General features: G+C 33.0%; 3 protein-coding genes across 4 annotated transcripts; 2 read left to right on the forward strand and 1 right to left on the reverse strand.

The window, feature by feature from the left end:
• Positions 1–234: 234 nt before the first annotated feature.
• On the reverse strand, positions 235–2,888 carry LOC111277968 (golgi apparatus membrane protein-like protein ECHIDNA protein). The gene is made up of 6 exons (XM_022864413.2): positions 2,693–2,888; positions 2,159–2,215; positions 1,862–2,065; positions 1,713–1,772; positions 1,501–1,627; positions 235–621 (listed from the first exon to the last, which is right to left on the reverse strand). The coding sequence occupies exons 1-6, from the start codon at positions 2,705–2,707 to the stop codon at positions 533–535; spliced, it is 552 nt and encodes a 183-aa protein (XP_022720148.1). The 5' UTR covers positions 2,708–2,888; the 3' UTR covers positions 235–532.
• Positions 2,889–4,088: 1,200 nt separating this feature from the next.
• CRB (chloroplast RNA binding protein) lies at positions 4,089–7,969 on the forward strand. 2 transcript variants are annotated; one of them, XM_022864416.2, is made up of 10 exons: positions 4,089–4,312; positions 4,605–4,739; positions 4,864–4,950; positions 5,103–5,193; positions 5,314–5,368; positions 5,658–5,718; positions 5,932–6,153; positions 6,564–6,680; positions 6,777–6,866; positions 7,568–7,969. In XM_022864416.2, the coding sequence occupies exons 1-10, from the start codon at positions 4,211–4,213 to the stop codon at positions 7,745–7,747; spliced, it is 1,140 nt and encodes a 379-aa protein (XP_022720151.2). In that variant the 5' UTR covers positions 4,089–4,210; the 3' UTR covers positions 7,748–7,969. The 2 variants fall into 2 exon arrangements, with proteins under 2 accessions (XP_022720151.2, XP_089620393.1); XM_089764267.1 differs by lacking the exon at positions 4,605–4,739 and having other exon boundaries at positions 4,090–4,312.
• A 1,975-nt stretch (positions 7,970–9,944) lies between these two features.
• LOC111277397 (galactinol synthase 2-like) lies at positions 9,945–12,216 on the forward strand. Its single transcript, XM_022863827.2, has 3 exons — positions 9,945–10,759; positions 11,200–11,520; positions 11,627–12,216. The coding sequence occupies exons 1-3, from the start codon at positions 10,433–10,435 to the stop codon at positions 11,993–11,995; spliced, it is 1,017 nt and encodes a 338-aa protein (XP_022719562.2). The 5' UTR covers positions 9,945–10,432; the 3' UTR covers positions 11,996–12,216.
• The last annotated feature ends 2,704 nt before the right edge of the window (positions 12,217–14,920 follow it).

The raw sequence follows: 14,920 nt of genomic DNA on the forward strand, positions 1-14,920 counted from the left end.
CATGAATTGAAAAAAAAAAGAAAAACAACTGTCTTTCTTTGAAATAGAGAGATTGAGCCATTCCATTTGCTGTGTCCGAATTTTTAACTCTTGAACTACACTGCAATTTTAGCCATCCCTAATCTGGATAGATCGTTGCATTGGCAGCATTCAACCATACGATTTACATTACATGAGAGAGCAAATGGAAAATGTAAATGCTGTTGGCCTCTTTAGTACCAAGGGAAAAGAAAGTTGAAAAAATTTGAAATCAATAACAAAACATCTCAGGGAAGATTGTAGGGTCATTATACAGCCCACTAAAATGTACTCTGTAAGTGAAAGATGATTGTTGTACAAACTTTTTCTGAGTGATTCATTATTTCATTATACAAAGCATTAGATTTAGAGGTACTGTAAATGACATTTGATTTGTAACCCCTAGTTCGCAAAAATGGCCAATTCGATTGATTTGTACATGCCATACTTCTCAACTTCCCGTTTATGAGTGCATTTTCTTCCTTGTTATTCTTGTATTTTAGTATTGGCTATTTCAGACAACACTAAATGCTGATTGTATAGTGGAAGAAACTCTTGAGGCAATAGTCTGGGAGGCAAACTGTTGAATCTGCTTCTTGGCATCTGAAAGGAGAACCAAACAATATTTTATTGTTAATTTACAGGAGCTGAAAAACAGGTAGAAAAGAAACAAATTAGTTGAGGATTTCTGTTGCATCCTATGTCCCAATTTTCCCAATATATAACGGGCCTCATGGCGCATGTATTGAATGGAACATGGACTCGAATCTCAGCACCTATAATCTTAATAATTATAGGTCATCACCTATCATCTCTCAAACTAAATACATAGGGCAAAAACAAACCATAAGTGGTAACCTGCAACAAACCAAGAATACATGGAGAAAGAAAAACAAATCTATGGATATAATCAATGTTTGGTTTACACCAAGTAGAATTACCACCCTTGATGACTGATTTCCTTATGCACACTAATAGCACCAATCATGCCGCCAAATGAATGGTAAAAAATGAAGGATGATGTTTTTTTTGTTCCTCCTTTACAAAATTGGGATCATCACAGTATCCATAGGAAAAGTCATCATAATTTGCTCAAGGAAACAGCATGTAAAGTGCAAGACAAAACAAACTATCTAAAGATCCAAAAGATATTTAGACTGTCATAATCTTAAACTTTGAAAATCTATCTTGTGCTTATCATGAACCTATCTTGCATTACAGACAATAGATATGCACTTGCAAAATCTTTTCTCAACTTAAACTTGTCTTGGCATTATAAACTATTTTAGACTAAGTCATAATAAGTTACTGTATTAATCAGCATGCCATTTCCTTGCCTCAATGTGATGCTATAACTAGATCATTTAGTGAAACAGTTACATAAAAAAAGTCTTGAATGAATAAAATACCTAGACTAAGGCTAAAAGTTACACTAGATATCACTTTCAACCAAGCATTGTTAATCATAATAAACAAACCAACCTTTGCGACATTTGGTGAAGCCAACAATATTTGCAATGCTGAGAGTCAAACAAACTCCAACAACAAGGAGATAATCAGCTTGAAATCTTATGAGAGAGAATATTCCAAGCACAATCCAAGCAACCGCCTAAAAAATTAAATAATGGATTAATAACTTTGATCATTTGAGACACAACTAAATGGCTATACACTCAGGCAAGGGATAGACTTACTGAAAGGTAAAGGGTCCACCAGAACAGCCATGAATCTTTTTTGTTCATCCGGGCCAATGACTAAAGTAGCCAGCAACAATAAACAACTGAGAGACTTGTAATGTTATATCTGAAAGTAAATGTATGGTTTGATTAAGGGAAACACTCACCTCTTGGTCAAGACTTTCAAATTTCCACACACTTTCACCAAGATCATTAATTTCGTTCCACCACCTCAAACCAACTAATATACGTCCGCTCACATTCTTAACCACCCAAAAATCAAGAGCAGAAAGAAGAACAGTCACAACAAAAATGATCACAAAGTTGTCGAAAAAGAGAGCAGAAAGGATGTAAAACGCCAATGCTGCAGCCTGCAGGAAACAAGAAACTAAACATCAACACTGAAAAGGGCATATAAATCAGATTCACCAGATCAAAATAATTAGATGCACAAAACAACTGACCTTGAAAAGAACATGAAAGAAACACGTCTTGGGGTTGGCATAATTTTCACCTGGAGGCTGCGCAGAGTAAATTTAAAACCATCAGCAATAATCAAACAAATACTCTAAGCCCGAAATAAACAACTGGATTTCAAATTAGTAACATTTTTATCTAATTTTCATGTTCCAAGCTAATGCACGAGGCTAATAAACAATGTGAACTCCATTTTATCGGTAATTAAGCTTGTTCAGTTCACCATCTTTCTTCAACCAAATTATTGAATCAACGCAAAGTTGAAATTTTTGCAGGCAAAATTTGGATCTTGGAATGTATATTGAACAATCAAGTGCTGTTTACCAAGATTTATTTACATTTGGTCAGTTTTCTTCTGCTTTATCATCAACCAAACAAAAGGGTATGCTTCAAAATCCAAACCCTCCCAAAAGACTCAGATCTACCAATTAACCAATTTAATAAGATCAATAATACTAAACTCACACAGCATCATACGTAGAACAAGGAAATACGATAAACTAGCAACACTATCAACTCACCTGACTAAAATCCATTCCAGGAGGATGTAAGAATTTGATGGGTTTTGAGCCTTTTGGCGAATTTACAGGGATTCAATATAAAATTTGATTTCTTTTTTTTTTTTTTTCACTTGCCAAAGACTAAAGAGAGATTTTTTTTTTTTCAGGGAAATTTTCTCGAGTCTGTATTGGTTTTCTTGGTAGATCCAGAAAAAATAAGGGTTATTTACGAAAGGAGGTCCCTAATATCCGAGGAATTACTTAGATTTACCCATATCATTTCTGTAGACTCTTCATTGCCATCCAGACCCAAGGGTGAAAAAAAAAAATCAATTCATAATGGTTTTTTGGATTGGATTGGCTTTTTTTTATTTGATTCTCATCAAATTCAAATTTTAAATGTATGTATATTATATTAAGATTGAATTTTCAAATTGAAAAGTAAAAATTAAAAACAAATTAAATTGAAATAAAAAATTGAATGGAATTATATAATTTTTTAATTTTTATAAAATAAAAATTTTATTTTATACCTAAGCACATTTAAATATATTAAAAATTATATTAAAATAATATATAAAACAAAAAAATTTAAATTTAAAAATCATTAAACTAAACTAAATTTAATCGATAAAATTTAGTTTGAATTGAATCGAATCATATGAAAATTTAATTTGAATTTAATTTAAATTTTAAAAATTTATAATTTTATATATTAATAAAAAAAATTGAATCAAATTTAATTTGAATTGTTATTACTTTTATCAAGACTAGATACAATAAAAATCCTTACTACTTTACTGCTAATATTTATATTATTAAGTATTTTATTAGAAGAAATAAAAACTTCTTCCACATTGATCTAGTTTGTAATTCATAGTGTATCTTCATTTTCCTGCATTATTGATACAAAATAGACATTTTATTGTAAAAAAAAATTTATTTAAATTATTGTCTAGTAATTCATTATGTATTCCATTGTGGCATGCATATTACATTAAATCATGTATTTTTAGTGAAGGGAATGTACTAAATGAGTTATTTTCTTCTTTCCAGATGAACTAGTTTTCTTTTCTTAAGGCAAAAGATTGGTAAACTGAGTCCACATATTGGGCAAGAACAGTTCCTGATATTTCAGGGTCAGGCAGCGCTGCCTAGCTAGAGTTGAGAAAGATCTTAGGCCCCAAACAAAAATGTTCGAGTTTGATGAGCTGAACTGATTGTTGAGATACAAAGCGAAAAACCCAAGCCCGTAGTCAAGAAAAAATATGGGCTTCTTTGTCTTGCCTTGTGGTAGTGTTCCTTTTGTTTTACAATGCCAATGTAAGGATTGTGGATATAACCAAATGAATGAGAGGCTGTGGATATAACCGAAGTGAGGTGGACAACGTCTTATCCTGATTGTCTGTTTGAGTAAGAGAGGGCCAAACAACGAAAGATGAATTAATATGTTCCAAATTTCAGTTGCAACTTACAACCGCAAACTCTCAAAAACAAGCGAAGCAAGCAAAGCTTAGAGTGAAGAGAGAGTGAGGCAGCATGTCAAAGCTGGCGGTGTTGCAGCCAACAAAGCAGCCTTCCCTCTCCCTCCTCCCTTCCTCTCTCTCTGATTTCAATGGCACCAAACTCTGTCAAATCCAGGTCCTTTTCTTTCTCTTTCTAATAAGAACCATGCATATCCGTTTTTGCATATAGAAATTGGGAACTGGATGGTGTCTTTTCATCACTTGCTATCCTAAAACATACAGAAGACAATTGCTGCCTGATCAAATTGACTTGAGTGTTGTTAATCAGTTTAATAATATGGGATGACTACTGAGAATTGTTGATGAAAGAGGCGCAGGCTAGTAATTTAGTACATTGATAGGGATTTAGTTATAGAGATATTAGCTAGTGGTCCACTTGACATATATATTTCTATACGTGGTTGCAGTACAAACGAAAGGTGTGGCAGCCAAAAGGAGCATTACATGTTGTAGCATCTAGCACCAAGAAAATTCTCATAATGGGAGGCACCCGGTTCATTGGGGTGTTTTTGTCAAGACTCCTTGTGAAAGAGGGCCATCAGGTTATCTTCTTTTGGGGATTTTCCTGTTTCATTTTCCATTCTATATACAGTAGTTTGCATCTGTTGTGGCATAATGTAAAATCAATATGTTGGACACTAATGAAGGTTAATAATCCTTTGGCAGGTTACTCTGTTTACTAGAGGTAAAGCACCAATTACCCAACAATTGCCAGGTGAATCAGACAGTGAGTACTCTGATTTTAAATCCAAGGTATTATCACTTACTGACTATGCCTCCAAAGTTTAGTCATTTTGCTCTGACTAGTGTCTGCTTCTCAATTGCACTGGTGTTTTCCTTTTGACAACTAAATAAACTTATGTGCACCATGTAGATAATTCTTTTTTCTAATCCTGATTTGCTAGATCTTGCATTTGAAAGGAGATAGAAAGGACTTTGAATTTGTGAAATCCAGTCTCTCTGTTGAAGGATTCGATGTGGTGTATGACATAAATGGTGTGTAGACTTTTATTAGTCCACTTTTTGTGCATTTTATTTAGAATAGAACTGTTTATCAATATATCAGGAAAATGCTTTCTGTCTCAAGTAGAGAATATTTCTTGCTACAATTTTCAGGACGAGAGGCAGATGAAGTTGAACCCATACTGGATGCACTCCCAAATCTAGAACAGTAACCTCTAAAACCAGTCCATTGAAATAGATATTATTGGATATAATGTGCTATCAAATAATGATTTCTTAATTTGAAGAACCGGCTCTATAACTGTAAAATTCACTACCAAGGTCGAATTACTGTTTATATGTCTAAAAATGGCATCATTATATTAATTATTTCAAGAAATTTCAATATCTTAAATTTAGTTAACTTATAAACTATACCATATTCTCAATAACCGCATTTTTTTTTTATACATTTTGTATCCTCCGTTTCCAAATTCTAAAGCTCTGCTAATACTCAGGTTCATATACTGCTCTTCAGCTGGTGTTTACCTCAAATCTGATCTTTTACCACATTGTGAGGTAGGATTGTTAATTACAGTCATGTGTCTATTAACCTGTTTGGGACTGGTCAATTCAGAATGTCAGATCTTAATGCAATGTGATGATTAAAGAGGGGGAAATTTTTCATAAAATTCACTCTCTCTCTCTCTCATTCTTCCATTTTCTCCTTCTATATTTTCCTGCATTTATTCTGTTGTTATCTCTTCTAATTTGTTGGTGCCCTGGTGATAGATTGATGCAGTTGATCCCAAGAGTAGGCACAAGGGAAAGCTTAATACAGAGAGCTTATTGGCTTCAAGGGGTGTTAACTGGACTTCTTTGAGGCCGGTCTACATATATGGACCTTTGAATTACAACCCTGTTGAAGAATGGTTCTTCCACCGTTTGAAAGCAGGTCGCCCTATTCCAATTCCCAACTCTGGAGTGCAAATAACCCAACTTGGTCATGTAAAGGTCTGTTAAACTGCAAGCCTGCTGGCCACTGCGTATTTGGTATTTAGGTTGGAAATTGGTGAATTTTAAACATCTCTTATATCTATTTCAGAAAATCATTTCTCTTATTAAATTGAGTTCTAGTTGTTAATTAAACTGCTTGGAAGTTTAACCATGTTTTACAAGAAGCATAGCTTTTGCTTCTGTAGAAATAAGTTAGAGCTTAGAAGAATCCAATATGGCAGTTAGACAGTCAGTTAAGTTTCCTGACACATAATTGTCAGCACGCATACCAGTTCTCCTAGTTGTTTCTGATCTATCTAGCCAAAATCTAATACTTGTCCTATAAAGTTTCTACGGTAAGCAATTTATATGCTTTTATTCTTTGCAATATTGAGTGAGAATGATGTAACATAGCCTTAAAACTACAGGACTTGGCAAAGGCTTTCATCCAGGTTCTTGGTAATGAAAAAGCCAGCAAGCAGGTATTCAACATTTCAGGAGAAAAGTATGTCACTTTTGATGGATTAGCAAGGGCATCCGCCAAGGTAATTCTAACCAGTTTTTCACTGAATAGTTAAGAGTACGTGAGGAGATTTCAGTCCAATGAATAGTACTTACTGAATTTGTTATTGTACACCCAGGCCGCTGGATTTCCTGAGCCTGAGATTGTTCACTACAATCCCAAGGAGTTTGACTTTGGTAAAAAGAAGGCATTCCCATTCCGCGATCAGGTAAGTCTTGACAGAAATTTTGTTCACAACTTTAGATAAATAAAGCAAATAGACTAATTTAAGCCTTTGCATGAAAAGAAATCGAAAGGATAAGGCTCCATTTGATTGGATGGAATTTATATTCCTGCAGAAACTTCAATTTCTGTGAGATCACGATGTTTGAAAATTTCATTTGGGTAACCTTTCATGCCTATTTTTCTAATTTACCAAATGTGGAGAAGTTTCATGAGAAATGATAAAACGTCCATTCATATTACTATCTGCATTGATGAAAGAGTTTTTACTGCAAATTTCTCACCGTAGTCACATAAAAAACTGTCGAGTTACATGTTTCTAATAAAAATAGACATTAGGCCGCAACTTTCTTATGAAACAGTGGTGACTTGAGAACCAGTTTCTTTGTCCATTGTGGTTATAAGAACAAAGTTGGCTGCAGACCAAGTGATTAGAAATTTTCATTAGACAATGCACTAGAGTAATTTTCTAGCGGTAGTCACATCAGAAACTACTAGATTTACATTTTCCTAAGAATAGTAGATGCTAGGCTCCAATATTTTGTGAAATACCAGATAGAATTAGCTTCTCAATCTGTTGTGGCTATAGCAACAAGATAGGCTGCAGACCATGTCATTATTAATCTACATCAAGGAGTTTGTTTTTAATAATATCATCATCACTTCGTTCATTTTTATATATTGCAGCATTTCTTTGCTTCAATTGAGAAAGCAAAGCACGTGCTGGGATGGAAACCTGAATTTGACCTGGTGGAAGGACTGGCAGACTCGTATAATTTAGATTTTGGCAGGGGAACATTCAGGAAGGAGGCTGATTTCTCAACTGATGACGTGATACTTGGCAAAAGTCTTGTTCTCCAGGCATAGGCCATTCATCTCATCACTATAGATTTTGCCTTGTCATTTTCTCCCTTAAATTTCCCCCTCAAGTTCGTATAGAAAATGTTCAATGATATACAAGCTATATGTACTGCTCTTAATCAACTTGGAATGTGGAATTGTAGCCAGGCAAGTGGCATCAGTCCCTTTCTGGCATCTAGGCCATCTAATTTTGGATGATGGAACAACCAGGATAGATTTCTCTGCAGACGTTTTTGAATGAAACAGTATAGCCTAAGGAGTTAAGGTTATTTGAATGAACGATGAAATTGAAAATATTAACAAAATTTATCGTAATTATGATTGAAAAAAATTACTATAGTTATGATTAAAAAAAATTTTAATAAAAAATTTATACTGATTTAATTTTACTGAAATTATCGTTTGAATTTAATTGGAAGTCTGATGAATTTAATCTAATTTAATCTTATCGTATCAAAAGTGTGATAGAGATCCAAACGGCTACCGTGAAAATACCTTAACAAATAAAAAAGCTTAGAGCCCAAAAGGCCGTATTGGATCCAAAACGCAATGGTCTGCTTTTAAACAACAGCCTCTTCTAATGTTGACACAGTGCCATTTAAGTTCCCACACCAACAAACTACAAAAAGCAACAATGACTGTTAAAACCTACCACAGGACAGCACCTAGCAAGTAGCAATGGTAACTTGACATTTAGCCCACCAAAAAAATGTAGATAGGCAGAGCAGTTTACAGGTTACAACTTAGGAAGTCTAATCTAATATAACCTTCCTTACCCCACTTTTCCAGGAGAAGGACGAAAAGTAAACTTAGATTTTCCACCTTTAAAAATGAACTTTTTGGTGATATTAACTACTCCATGCCATGGTGGTGACAATTTAACGGCTAAACTTAAGGCAAAGAAATCGCTTTACCCTAGAACAAATCAAAAGTAACGTTGAAATTAAATAAGAAAAAGTACAAGAATCTTAGAGAATATTCTTATATCAAAAGCAGAAAACTTTAAATTTTGAATGTCAAACACGGGAGTTAAGTCAAACGATTATATTTAACAATTATCTTAAAAATTTGGTCGGTTGAATCAAAATCAATAAAAGAAAAATTTTCATTATCTTAATGTAATTGTAGGCCATGTCTTGAGTAACTAACATAACTAGAAATTTGAAAAAAGAAACATCGAAACGGCTCTGATTGGACCGTTGAGCACACCCATTTAGCCACTTGGCAATTCACCGACCTCTATATTTGAAACTGACACATGGCATCTGATAACCCCGCCCGGTCAACACGCAATAGATACAGTGGAACCTACACAACAAAAATAGAATATCAACAACCGACGCCTCTAAGGATGCCACCTGGCCTCATTGGATTACGTGGAGATCCAAAAGTGAACCCATACTAACCTAGTCCACCTACCTGTCGCACGTTGAACGCCCAACATGTTTTGCAATGTGGCTTTCGTGTGAGCTTTAATTTTTGTAGGGCATTGTCGGTGGAGCTCTCTTCCCGGTGCAAGTGGCGTTGGGTTGGGGTAGTTAAGCTGTAAATAAATTTTTTAATTGACCCTATTTTCTCTTTGGACTTTTCCCTTTTTTATTTGTTTTTTCTTAAATCGAACCAAGCCCATAAAAAAAAAAAAAAAAGGAAAGATTTTCCACAAGTCAAAATTGATCAATAAACTAAACATGTTGTGTCTTGTTGAATTCATTAATATATTATTAAAATTAATAATTAAAAATTACACATTTAAAAAAATTTAAACGCATAATATTTTTTTAATTAAATATATAATAGACTAAAAAATTAAAAATAGATTAAAATCTTCAAAAAAGAAAAAACTAAACATGTTGCAATGAGAATCATCTTTAAAATTGAAGTGTTTTTTTTTAATACATTAACATAATTTTAGGGGAAAAAAAGATTAACATATTTGATCTCCATTATCATGGTTTTATATATAAACATGATCATTAGCTTATTATATATAAGGTATTGTAATTTATAAATTACTAAAAGTAATTTAAGAATTTGATTTACGTTCCATAAACATACATACGGTTTTAAATAGTTAAAGATTCATTCCATTAAGGTAGTAGCAAAGTAGACAAATTAATCAATTAGGAATGAAGGGTATATTCTTTTCGAGTATCAATATTATTCGATTTGGATAATAAATTCGGTATTTCCTACCGCTTTCCTTGAGTGCACCGACCATATCCACAAATTAATCTCTCACTGCTAGATCAAAGATTTTCTCAAGTTGATAGCTGATAGACAGATACCCGAAAACCACGCCCATTTACACCACTTATCCTGGAGGCTTAAGCCATATAATGAAAAACAAGTGTTGGTAAAAAAATCAATGGACGTGGACTTCGCTACTTTACAATCTCACACTTTCAACACGCACAATAGACAGAGAAATCATTTAATTTTATATTTCAATTTTCATATATTTTATTCCCTTTTTGAGAACAGTAAACCGATCCAATTCCTATATAAACACTCCCTCCTTGCCCCCCAAGAACATCACTCAAGGCAATCAAAGTTTCTTTCAGATACCAAACAAAGTTTCTTTCACACACTCATTTTCCTTCAAACCAAACACTATTTACACCTTAAACATTAAAAAACACACTCATACCTTTTATTACCTACGAGATCGAACCCTCTGTTTTATTTTCGAACATGGCGTCTAATATCACCAGTACCAAAGCTGCCAAAGTCACCGCCAAGGCTCCCAGCGCTCCCCGCAGGGCTTTTGTTACGTTCTTGGCAGGGAACGGGGACTACGTCAAGGGCGTGGTGGGGTTAGCCAAGGGCCTGAGGAAGGTTAAGAGCAAGTACCCACTTGTGGTGGCGATCTTGCCGGACGTGCCAGAAGATCACAGGAAGATTCTGGTAGATCAGGGGTGCATAGTCAAGGAGATCGAGCCTGTGTACCCACCTGAGAATCAGACCCAATTTGCCATGGCCTACTATGTCATCAACTATTCCAAGCTACGTATCTGGGAGGTATGTTTTTGCATGTGCTAGTGTTAAACGCATCTTTTGTCAGGTTCGTTAATCTTGTTTTAGGAAAACAACTGGGTGTTGTGCCACGTGTTAGTATGTCCTTTTCATAAGGTTGTTCTTGGAATTTCAGTTAAAAATTTGTTTCAAAATGTTTTGGAATATTTTCAAAGAACCATGACAAGTGTTTCCTTGTTTTCATACGATGTTTCAGTTTTCCAAACTATTATCTAAAAATGGTTTTTCAGTTTCTGCTTTTCTTTTTCCTGAAGTGGAATTGGGTACCAAACAAGTCTTATTATTAACTTATTGGCTTAAACATACGTCTAATTGTCTAAGATTTATCTGCTTAATAAAGAGTTTTCTTTTGTATGCAAATTAATTTTAGTTGGGTCCCCCAGCAAATTTGATAATTTTCTTACGTATAATACTTCAAATTGCAGTTTGTGGAGTTTTCCAAGATGATATACTTAGACGGAGACATTCAAGTGTTTGATAACATAGACCACTTGTTTGACCTGGAAGATGGTTACTTCTATGCTGTGATGGATTGCTTCTGTGAGAAAACTTGGAGTCACACCCCACAGTACAAGGTTGGCTACTGCCAGCAGTGCCCTGATAAGGTTCAGTGGCCTTCTCAGCTGGGTCCTAAACCTCCTCTTTACTTCAACGCTGGAATGTTTGTATATGAACCTAGCCTTTCTGTGTATGATGTCCTCTTGAGTACTCTCAAAGCTACCACTCCTACCCCTTTTGCTGAGCAGGTAAGAATTAAATTTGGAGTTGGACTTTTGTTATTTGATACAAATTAACTTCCTATTCTCATCATTCTCATGGGTCCTGATTCTAATGTCTTATATTTTTTGGCAGGATTATCTCAACAAGTTCTTTAGGGATATTTACAGGCCCATCCCTCCAATTTACAACCTGGTCATGGCCTTGCTATGGCGTCACCCTGAGAACATTGAGCTAGAAAAAGCCAAGGTTGTTCACTACTGTGCTGCTGGCTCCAAGCCATGGAGATATACTGGCAAAGAAGAGAACATGGACAGAGAAGACATTAAGACGCTGGTGACAAAATGGTGGGACATTTACAATGATGAGTCGCTTGACTACAGAAACGTGGTTTCTGGTGAAGCAGAAGCTGATGAGGATGAACAAACAGGCTTAGAACCATATTTGGCAGCAATGTCAGAGGCTGTCGTTGTTAACCATATTAGAGCCCCATCCGCTGCTTAGAAGTTTGTGGCATTTGTTGGCGATATAGATTATTATATCTAAGTTGTCTAACTGTGTAAATGTCTTTTCTAAGTTTTTCTTACTAATTTCTCTTCTGTCCTTCCTTTTTTTAAATGGACAGAGTTTATCAGGAACCTAAGGACCATTGATGGTTGTTTCCTTGGGTTTGATTATTTCTAGTTCTGTTGGTATTGAATTTAATATAAACAAATATTTCTGTACCTTTTTATGGGGTCATATTTGTGATTCAAAGAAATCAAAGAAGTTGCCCACTAATAAAGTACGACTGGAAATTATAAATTTTACAAAAATAAAGACCAAAAACTATGATAAATTGGTCATCCAAACCAATGCCAATTTGAGTGTCTTAAACATCGGCACTAACTAGAATACATTTTATCCTTCTATATAGCAATGATCTGCAGAGTGAGTGGTAAATTAAGGGAAGTTAGAGTATAACAAACTCAACTGATCCTTTATTAGCTTGAGTTTTCTTGAATTGATGAGCAAACTTTCTAGCCCTTGGTTTCTCCTCAGTCTCCATAAATTCCCAAGGGGTTCCCCTCGATGATAAAGGACAAGGATCAATAACTAGCTTTTCAAGATTGAATGCACTTTGAAGCAAGTAGATAATAAGTTCAGTATCTGATATACCACCCAAAAATCCAACTACTTCCACCTCCTAGAGGTTTTTGTTTGGATACCCCTTCACCTTTTGCACTTCCCTTTTTATCCCGCAACCATATAACTGACACTATCTCAAAGGAAAACAATATCACATTAATTACAACATAAGCAATAAAACGCATCATTACAACATACAAAATCACAATTATTGAAATGACAATACATCATATGAAAGCAAATCAAAATCATAGATAATAACAATATAATATGTACGGGAGAAGAAAAGTAAACTACAAGCTAGACAAAACTAGCATGCTGCTGAATGAAATACAAGTTAATAATCAAATCTCACGTATAAGAACATATGCAAAATGACCCATTTTTCAACAAATTATTGGATATTTAATAAGGTAAATTAAGATATTCAGTATCAGCCAACGTAATATATTTATAGAAGAATTCAGAGGAATATTGGATATTTGAGCATAAAAGGTATCACTTCCATCTCAACAACTAAACATAGTAAAATATAGAATCCCTAACTAAATATTATGCAAATGAACTTGTTACTCTCAAATCAAAATTTTTAGAACAAGAAAATAATTTACCTCTAGTTTAAATTTTTGCAAGGCAGGTGATGCCTTTATTAGAGATGTTAAACCGAGGTTTTTTCCATCAACTAAGCAAACTTCGTAAGTCAAGTGTCGAAGACATCTAAGCTCTGGAAATTTTGGGAGCTTATTATATTCGCCCTGGTACAATAAGGCATGCAGCAGATAACTTAGCTTTAAACTATATATATATATATATATATGTTGATGGCAAGGGAAGAACTAATCAAAGTAATTTTGCTTACCCAGTCCATGTTTAGGCGTATCTTCAGAGTCACTAATTTACAAAGAAAACTTGAAACCCGGTGAAGGCCATATGTAAAGCGCATTGACATTAGTGCATTAGGTTTGGGCCATTGCTCACAATTTTTTCTTTCCGAAAGGGCCTGACGTCCCCAGTACATATTTGAGACTAACAGGCTCCATAAGTGAAAAGGGTCAAGATCATATATACCACTTATTTGATATTATTTTGTTCCCAAAGACTCCTCGTATTAATTCTAAGATAAACCTCATTTACCAACGTCTTCTACTTTCACCGCTTAGTAATTTTATTCCTCTTTTTATGTAAAATATATAAAAAATAAAATTTATGGTAAAAAATTTTAATATAAATAACTTATAATATTGACATATGAATAACTTTTATCAATCGTCACATATCTTATATTAATTATATTTATTCATATTTATTTTTTTATAAATTGATATAAATTGATTTGATTTTATAAAAATTTTAAAATATTTTAATGTATTAATTGTATTTAATTTCTTTTAAATTTTCAATTGACCTATGTTTTTGTTTTCAATAAAATACCTTAAGTTATAGATTAAAGCTAAACCAATGATACATAATAATCAAAAAAAATTTTGATGATTTAAAGAATTAATAAACATTATAATTATGGTCATTAAACATTTTTTAATGATTCAAATAACTTCTATTAACATCCAATAAAAATATTATAAAAAATTTAATAACCACTATAATTACAATTAATAGTCGACTCCTTAATCAATCATTTGATATATTCATATTTAATTAAATATGATATCCAACTAAGTAATGGATGTTATTTATATATTAAAAAATATATAAATAATATAATGACTTTTTATATTTATATAAGATTAATGATACATTATAATGTTAGATTTTGATTTTTGTTATAAAATCAATAATACATTATAATTTTAGATATTATATATACATGTTGTCATCTATATAAAACATAGAAGTTAATAAATATATCTATTTAATTCTTCATTATTAATATTTTAATCTTAACCAACTAGTCAAAATAAATCATTTCTTAATTTGACAAATTAAATCAATCAATATATAGTTATTATAGTTAAATTAAATTTTTACTTAATTTTATAAATGATTGAAAGAATTAATAAATATTATAATTATGGTAATAAAAGATTTTGTTTAATGATTTAAGAATTTCTAAATATATATAATTATAAATTAATAAATACTAAAATTGCAATCATAAAAAAGTGTATATATATATATATGAATTCAATATAATTATTAGATATAATTTAAATGGATTTAGACATAATTTTTAGATTTATTTAAATTTCAAGTTGAGTTTTTGACAAAAATTTAAAATCCAAATCCAACATTGCCCGATTTCAATTCACATATATATATATATTATATATAAATTAACATATC

Source organism: Durio zibethinus, chromosome 7, assembly GCF_047325235.1.
Source record: "Durio zibethinus cultivar Kanyao isolate XHJ-2024 chromosome 7, ASM4732523v1, whole genome shotgun sequence".
Taxonomy (NCBI): domain Eukaryota; kingdom Viridiplantae; phylum Streptophyta; class Magnoliopsida; order Malvales; family Malvaceae; genus Durio; species Durio zibethinus.

Excerpts from the sequence above, each read along its gene's own strand:
- CRB (XM_022864416.2), top strand. The coding sequence starts at position 4,211 with ATGTCAAAGCTGGCGGTGTTGCAGCCAACAAAGCAGCCTTCCCTCTCC. Across the intron at positions 4,740-4,863 it reads TTGTGAAAGAGGGCCATCAG|GTTACTCTGTTTACTAGAGG; the intron begins GTTATCTTCTTT and ends ATCCTTTGGCAG. Across the intron at positions 5,719-5,931 it reads ATCTTTTACCACATTGTGAG|ATTGATGCAGTTGATCCCAA; the intron begins GTAGGATTGTTA and ends CCCTGGTGATAG.
- LOC111277397 (XM_022863827.2), top strand. The coding sequence starts at position 10,433 with ATGGCGTCTAATATCACCAGTACCAAAGCTGCCAAAGTCACCGCCAAG. Across the intron at positions 10,760-11,199 it reads CCAAGCTACGTATCTGGGAG|TTTGTGGAGTTTTCCAAGAT; the intron begins GTATGTTTTTGC and ends TTCAAATTGCAG. Across the intron at positions 11,521-11,626 it reads CTACCCCTTTTGCTGAGCAG|GATTATCTCAACAAGTTCTT; the intron begins GTAAGAATTAAA and ends ATTTTTTGGCAG.
- LOC111277968 (XM_022864413.2), bottom strand. Across the intron at positions 2,066-2,158 it reads TCTTTCATGTTCTTTTCAAG|GCTGCAGCATTGGCGTTTTA; the intron begins GTCAGTTGTTTT and ends TGTTTCCTGCAG. Across the intron at positions 622-1,500 it reads CTTCACCAAATGTCGCAAAG|ATGCCAAGAAGCAGATTCAA; the intron begins GTTGGTTTGTTT and ends TTCTCCTTTCAG.